At 30.8% G+C, this 8,269-nt stretch overlaps 2 protein-coding genes across 2 annotated transcripts; one reads left to right on the top strand and one right to left on the bottom strand.

Moving 5' to 3' along the window:
- Positions 1 to 252: 252 nt before the first annotated feature.
- On the bottom strand, positions 253 to 2,878 carry LOC107908208 (tetraspanin-15). The gene is made up of 2 exons (XM_016835451.2): positions 2,242 to 2,878; positions 253 to 795 (listed from the first exon to the last, which is right to left on the bottom strand). Exons 1-2 carry the CDS (start codon positions 2,830 to 2,832, stop codon positions 502 to 504), a joined length of 885 nt encoding a protein of 294 aa, XP_016690940.1. The 5' UTR covers positions 2,833 to 2,878; the 3' UTR covers positions 253 to 501.
- A 2,169-nt stretch (positions 2,879 to 5,047) lies between these two features.
- LOC107908206 (tetraspanin-7) lies at positions 5,048 to 7,071 on the top strand. Its single transcript, XM_016835450.2, has 2 exons — positions 5,048 to 5,703; positions 6,594 to 7,071. Exons 1-2 carry the CDS (start codon positions 5,194 to 5,196, stop codon positions 6,879 to 6,881), a joined length of 798 nt encoding a protein of 265 aa, XP_016690939.1. The 5' UTR covers positions 5,048 to 5,193; the 3' UTR covers positions 6,882 to 7,071.
- Positions 7,072 to 8,269: the final 1,198 nt, after the last annotated feature.

The raw sequence follows: 8,269 nt of genomic DNA, 5'->3' as shown, positions 1-8,269 counted from the left end.
TGGGGTACAATTTTATATTTAAATCCACACAGATTTACATAAAAAGATTTATAAATATATATAATGTAAGTAAACTTGTTCAAGGGTTAAGTTATCTGTTCAAACCCAAATGCTTGCTTAAGAGTACTTTTTAGGAAAAAATGTTATATATAAGTTAAAAATAATATCATACTTAGGTTCGGTTTACACCCTAGTCCGACCCATAAACACTTTTAAACATAAATATAATTTATAATTTATAAGTTATAGATATTAGACAAAGCATTAAATACCATTTAACCTGAAATGATACATCGAAATACACCAAAACGATAGGAATAGTACTAAAACAAAAACATGACTACTCTCCTCTAAGACGTCTAGGGTCTAGCAATTAAAACTAGTTATTTAACCAAGTGAAACCCTAAGGATTAAATAGCAAAAAACAAAAGAAAAAGGGCTACAGCCAAAAATACCAAAGAATTGAACCTTTTCATGCATCTCTGTCTCACTGCTCTACCATCATGTACAGTGGATCTCCCACATGGTAGCCAAGAACAGAGCCATATGACAAGCTATGAGAAACACCGCCATGGAAACCAAGAACACGCCAAGTTTGGACCATTTGCTTTTCAATGCCTTGACGTAACCTTGTTTACAGCTTTGGCAATCGTAACACAATACGTCCCTGTCGTTCTTCCATGCATTACAGTCGGCGTTTACCGACGGATCGGTTTCCGGTGTATCGTCTTTTTCCCAGAAAGTGGCGTTTACGTACCGCATGTGGCACTCTTCTGGTGGTTTGCAACATCCGGACTTTAAAAAAAAGGGCACATAACTACATAATTAGTAATTTGCCACCCAAAAAAAAAATAGTGTTACAGTGAAATTATGATTCTTATCTCTCTATTATACTCAAAATTGGGAGTTATTCCCTTCATCATATACAGATGAGGTGGTGGTGTTTTAGAACGGTTCAATCTATTGGGCAAAGAGTCGTTGAATGGCCAGAGGTAGGTATTGGAGGAAAAGTTAGGTATTTTGGGTTACTTTAGCTCTCTCATTGAGGTTTCAATTTATATATACGAGTATTTCTATGGTGTCACATGTCATTTTACGGTTGAAGCATTGGTAAACAAGTGGACTATAATAATTAGTTTAGGGAGGGTGGTGCTATTAGCGAGTGGGATCAACTTGACGTGGACGGATTGTTGGGATCTGTTGAGTGAGGTGTTCGCTCGAACGAGGAGTCACCACTAAAGAGTTCTAATGAAAAGAGTTTAGGCGAGGTATCCATGAGGTATTTGGTGGAAAGGGGTAACATCTTGTACTTCAATTCGGCATAATTTGATATGTTAAATGTTGATGTGGACTTTTTTCCTTAAAATCTCCTTTTTCAGTTAGAAGTTGTTTTATGAAAAAAAAAACTATTATTTAACTAGAATAGTTAGTGGTATTAGCTATTGAACTAAATTGAGTGATTATGTAATTCAAGTATAAAGATTAAATTTTAAATTTAAACATGCAAGAATGACCAAAACCATAATTAAGGATGAGTTAGAAATGTGTTTTTAAGAAAAAAATACATGCTCTTATTTTAAACATGCATAATTAGCGGTGATAACTATTTGGATTGACTAATAATATTATAAAGTAGAGGGATCAAGTTATGTTAAATTAAAGTGTAATGACTAAATTTTAAATTTGAAAATAGCAGCAGATCAAAATCATAATTTGACCTAAAGATGAGTAGAATAATGTTTTTAAGAAAATGTCCTTGTTACTAATTTAACTAAAATAATTAGTGATATTGCTAATTAACTATTTGGACTAACCAATGACATTATAAAATAGAGGGATCAAATTATGTCAAATTATGTGGAACGGATTAGGGATGTAATCAAGTGGAGCCAGATTCAAATACTTGTTTAGCAATTTTACATACTAAAGCTTGATTAAGCTCGTATGTATTTAATTTCAAGCTCGACCCCATAATTAAGTTTAGAATTGGCAATATATATTGAGGTTAATAATGTAATCTAGCAATATAAAATATATATTGAAAATGAAATCCTCAATAAAACTTCTAAACTATTCGAGCCTAAATTACTAATCTTGAATTTGGTTCGATCGATAGCTTCAGCTACATGAGCACGAGCACGAACTCGAGCTCCACTCGATAGTTATCAAATTAAGTTTAAATTTTTTCAAATTCTATCTCAACCAAGATGCAAATAGCGGTGTGATGATATATTAATGTACCTCAACGTATGATAATTTCTTCTTATTGAAATCACTCGGTTTCAATGGCATCGACGAAGCAGCCAAATCTTGACACACATGAACATCATAAATACACCCTTTAAGATTATTCCAAAGCCCATCATCATCAACCTTCATCTTAAACCACAACGGCGTCGCCGGTACCCTCCTCGATTCCAAACTATTAGAACCAAGCAATGCCAGTCCAACAGTAAACATCAACGTCAACGGCACCGTCACAACAATAATCGCCACCATCGGCCACCGTGCCCGTAGAAACAACGCCCCATTACAAACCAAGAACACTAAAATCAACCCAACACTGATCCCAATCTGTAACCTCGGCAACTTAAACAACCACTCACAGTCATAACTTTTCATATATAGCAACCAAGTGACAGAAGCAAGAATCGGAAGTGAAAACACAAAGGATACCAATGATAATATCCCTGTAACATGTTTCACTTTGAGGTCTTTGAACATGTTCTTCTTTGAACCTTTGTCTTGTTTGGTTTGGGTGTTGTTTTCGGGGTCGGGTGTTGGTTCAGTTTCTGGTGGTGGTGGTGGTGTGTTGTTTGGTTCTTCCGCCATTGAAGTGAGAAAGTAGAGCTTGAGTTAGTGCTATAGACTGTGTGTGTTCAAGTGAAGGGGAAAGTATCTAGGGATGGATTTTATGCAGTACTTTTGGGGATAAGGGGGCTTGTGTGTCATGGTTTTTACCAGGTCTTGTTCTTTGAACGTGCTTAGCGTACGGGTTATCGTTGGAGAGATTGAGTGATTGTAGGGAAAGGTTATGAATCTGTTTCCTTTGAAATTCATACAAATTTGTATATAATTTACATAATTTTGTAAGGTTTATGCAATTAATATTTGGTTAAAATGTGATCTGAGTCCTTGTAATCTTCATTTTTTGCTATTTAATCCTTTTATTCAAGGAATTTAGTCCCTCTACGTTTCAAATTTAAAAATACAAGTTCAATTGTTAATACAGTTAAAATTTTGTAGTGTTTATGAGATTAAAATTTGGTTAAAATGTGTTCCAAGCCCTTGTACTCTTCACTTTTTTACAATTTAGTCCTTTTATTTTTATTTCAAGAATTTAGTCTTTTTATTTTTCAAATTTAAAAATACAAACTCAATTGTTAACCTTGTTAAAGATTTTCTATTGAAATTTAATTTCATAGCGATATCATTTTTCTGTTATATGGCTTTGAAGTGAGTCTGTTTTTTTATTATTATTTCAAATTCAAAAAAAAGTTCTAATGGAAATAACAATTAAACCTAAATTTTGAGATTTGGAAAATCGATGGACTAAATTTTTAAAAATGAAAATAAAGAAACTAAGTTCCAAATGTAGAAAAAGTACAGGGACTAAAAGAAGAAAGTATATTTTAACCTTAATATTTTTCATATGATTATCGTATTTTATGTTTTATTTGCTTATATAAGCTACATTGCATATTGAGTTTTAAGTAAATTAAATGTGTATAACAATTTTTTCAGCATGATAAAAAAAAATAGGTTTTATTGTGAAATCCTCCCTCTAGTTTATAAAAATTGAAAAATGAATATTTCTATTTTAATTTTTTAGAATTTGGTTCTTGTACTTTTATGAAACTAACAAGGTAAGTTTAATCAGGTGACATTGATAAATTTTATCGTGGAATCATTGATTTATACGTAAGGAATTAGTAAAAATCAATAGTTCGATAATTTATATGCAATAAATTAACAAAAAATTATTAGTTTAGTTTCACGTTTTGGTTAATAACTTGACTAACTTCTTACTTGTTAGTTTTAGTAATGTACAGAAGTTGGATTTTAATAAATTAAAGTATGAAGAATAATTTTTCAAATTTTCTAAATTAGAAGGATGAAATTTAGAATTATACCAATAAAAAGATTGAAACTTGTTAAAATATTAATGATATATATTTGAAAATATATAAAATTAATTTAATTTTACATTAATATTCCTCCTTAATAATTATACTAATCATATGAAATGGAGGACATATTATTTGTGGAATGTTCTCCTTTTCATTAGTGTGATTTTTAGTATTTTAAAAGTGATTACTTTATGAAAATATACACAAATACAAAAATAAGTTAAAATATAAAATATATAAAATATTATTTAATATTTAAATAATTTTTAGTTAAACAAAGTTTTGTTGAAATCGTAATTACAAATAATATAATATTTGAATAATTAAAAACAAAACTAATCAATACAATCGAACTCATAACCAGAATAAATTCGGATAGAGCTTAAACATTGTAGAACTTAAATTGAAATATATTCGGATAGAACTAATACAAGTTTTACATAAGATAAAAACTTAAACACGATATTTTAAAATTTTCAAAACTTGAACTTTGACAAAGCCAAAACTAGATTAAAATGATTCTTTCTACAAGGAGAGTGAATACGGAGTGCCTAGCAATTAAATTTAGGACCTAATATCAATGTGAGTGAACAAGTTGGGCGATTTTTTCAGTTATGGATTCAATTTTGTTGGTTATTCCGATCGGTTATCAATTTTTTAATTTTCAAACCAACCCGACCAAAATAACCAATATAGTATTTTTAATTATTTAAAATATATTTAAAATTTATAATATATCAAATAAATATATATATTATTAAAGCCCAATTGGCACACCTAAAGTCCAATTGTTTATGTGGATTTAATAAAAAACAGAACGGTCTTCAGTGGGTTAAACCAACTTATCTCATAAATCTATATAAATTATGGTGAAAATATTAGATTAAATTCGATTTAGCCACGTGGAACAACAAATGCAGTTACAAAAACGTGTACGGCGCGTGACAATAAACATTCCATGAACCTTCAATAAGATCACTGTTTTTTTTCTCTTCAATCATAACAAGAAAAAAAAAAAACCCCGACCTAATAGAGAAAACCAACAAAAAAAATCCAAAAAACGATGTCGTTCCGCCTGAGCAACAACCTACTCGGTATCCTCAACTTCGTAACCTTCCTCCTCTCTATCCCCATCCTCGTCGCTGGCATCTGGCTCAGCCGTAAAGCCATAACTGAATGCGAACGTTTTCTCGACAAACCCATTATCATCGTCGGAGTTTTCCTCATGGTAATCTCATTGGCTGGATTCGTCGGCGCGTGCTGTCACGTGAAATGGTTTCTCTGGCTTTACCTCGTCGTTATGCTCATCCTCATCGTGCTCGGCATTGCCGGCACGATTTTCGCTTTCGTGGTGACAAATAAAGGGGCGGGAAGGGTCTTGTCAGGGAAAGGGTATAAGGAATACCGGTTGGGGGATTATTCGAATTGGTTGCAAAAGAGGGTTGGTGATGAAAATAATTGGTTTAAGATTAAGAGCTGTTTGGTTGATAGTAAAGTTTGCACTGAGTTTCATAACCAGCATATTAATGAGAGTGTAACAGAGTTTTATAAGGTGCTTTTGTCTTCCATACAGGTACGTTTTATTATTTTTTTAAAGTTTAATTGATTTTTGAGTCGAGTTAATTGTTCAAAGACTCGAGATGAAATTATAATAAAAATATTTAGTTTTAAAAGGTAAATAATTAAAATATTCAAAATATAACTCGAATTTGAGTTAGAATATATTTAAGATTTGAACTTATCTTGACTAATTTTAAGTGTTATGATATGTTGTTTTAGTTTTTTATATTTTTTAATTAATGTGGTTTGCAAATTAAATATATAATATTATAAGTTGAACATTGAAATTATATTAAGTTAATAGGTTGTTTATGTTTAAAATTTTAATAAAAATGAAAAATTTATAAAATATTAAACAAAAATAACATATATATCTAAGAAAAATAAAGAAATATGGATGAGTCTTGTTGATATCAAGTGTAAATTATGATGGTGGACGATGGTTGGAGAATGGTAGTATTGGTGGAGGTTGTATGTAATTAAGAATGGTTGGAGTTAGGAGAAGGAAGGGAGATATATGTAGGTAGAAGAGTAGAGAGAGAGGCCCCAACTCTCTAGGATTTTATAAAAGATATTGTCAGTCTTTTTTAAAGTATTACGTGTCATTTTTTATTGGTTTCATATTTCTTGAAGTTTAATCGGCTAATATGAGTTGTCATGTCAAGACAATAGATAAATGTAATGCATGGATGATAAATGTTTTGTCATTGATCCACCAATAGGTGACCCTAGCTTGTAAGGTTGTAAGTTGCGAAATGATCTCGCAAGGTGTGACAATTTACAAATATTTGATTTAACTCGATCCATGAATACTACCATATTATATTTTGTGACTTAAATTGAGGTTTTTTTTCTTTTTATATTTGGACTTTCCATTTATGTGTTTCATGTTTTATTTTGCAGTCCGGTTGTTGTAAGCCATCAAACGACTGTCAATTCACCTTCCTAGGACCAACAAACTGGACCAAAGGCAATGGTGTCTTCATCAACAACACCGATTGCAATACATGGAGCAATGATTTGGGCACATTATGTTTCAATTGCCAAGCATGTAAAGCTGGTTTTATAGACAACCTAAAGAGTTCTTGGAAGAAAGTAATGGTGGTCAACATTATCTTCCTAGTTTGCCTCATCATTGTCTACTCTGTCGGTTGCTGTGCTTTCAGTAACAGTAGGAAAAGCAAGTCCTGAGGACACTAAGGCTTATTTGTTTGTTTCTTTTTTGTTCATATAGTATTTTGAATTTGGGGTAAGAAATTAGGGTTTTAGTTTGTTGGGTTTTTGCTTTTGTTTTCTACTTGAGTTTTGCAACTTCGGATTTTTTTTCCTTCCTCTCATTGGTAGATTTGCTATTTAATGGAGATTAAATTTTTTTATCAAATTACATGTTAGTATAGTGATGAAATTACACTTCGACCTCAAATAATTTATGATTCATCTCTGATCAACTAAAAAAAATAAAATCTTACACCTAAAATCGAAATTTGCAGTATACAAAGTAGCGTTGATTCCATAAAGACTAGACTGATCAATTTTATATTTTATATGACTAAGATTTATACAAATCTACAATGTTAAAAAAATGGAGTTAAATCTAAATCTAAAATAGATAATAAAAATTTAATAAAAATAGAAATTCTATCAAATGTATGTGCGTGAGAACCACGAATTTAGAACATATATGTTTTTAAAAATAACATATAATAAATAATAAAACATATAGTTTGAAACTAATTAATAATTTCTCTTGAAATATGTACGATATTAAAATAAATACATCATACTAACAATACTAAATGCATTACAAATTTTTTATCATGGTGTTGTATTGAGTTGACTTGTGACACTAACTTAATGAACAACATTATTAATATATACAACTGATGGAGATAATAAATTGTGCTTATTAAAACAAAAATGTATAAAAATATCAAAATAAATGTGAGAAATTAAAGCTTTTACTAATGCGATCGGTTGGGTTGAAATCCCAACATATGCATATTTTTATTGATTTTTTAAATAAAAAAACTAAAAGTACCCTCGAATAACATAATTTATTTTAATTATGGAAGGGCATTTTCATACATTTTCAAACCAATTGGTGACCTAGTTGACAGTAGTGATAGCAACTCAGTGAGGAGCTTAGAAAATATTATAGATAAAAATACAATGGAAATTAAGTTTGAGTAAACTAATAAGACGAAAACTCTAGCTTCAGGTGGGATTTTGACTCCGGTTTCAAACTGATTCCAAACAATAGATTTTCTCCTCCAATCAATAAGTCGATTATAGCGGTCAAGGAATAACCTCAAACCACCATCCATTCCATATGTAAATTAACTGCAATAATATCTTGATAGCTAACCTTTACCAAGTGAATAACCCTAAAAGTAGCTTCCACGATTTAATTACTCGATAGCCTTGTGAACTAGAAGGACATCGCTCAAATCAATGGTCTCAATTGCACAAGTCGTTTAAACTTGATCGTTAACTCCCTTAAAAAATTCAATCACTCACTCAATTGGTCACATAAATTTATTCTTCGATGGATCGAATATGACAATTACGGATCATATCGA

The sequence above is a fragment of the Gossypium hirsutum genome, chromosome A08 (genome assembly GCF_007990345.1).
Source record: "Gossypium hirsutum isolate 1008001.06 chromosome A08, Gossypium_hirsutum_v2.1, whole genome shotgun sequence".
Taxonomy (NCBI): domain Eukaryota; kingdom Viridiplantae; phylum Streptophyta; class Magnoliopsida; order Malvales; family Malvaceae; genus Gossypium; species Gossypium hirsutum.
This window is presented reverse-complemented; position numbering and strand designations above follow the sequence as displayed.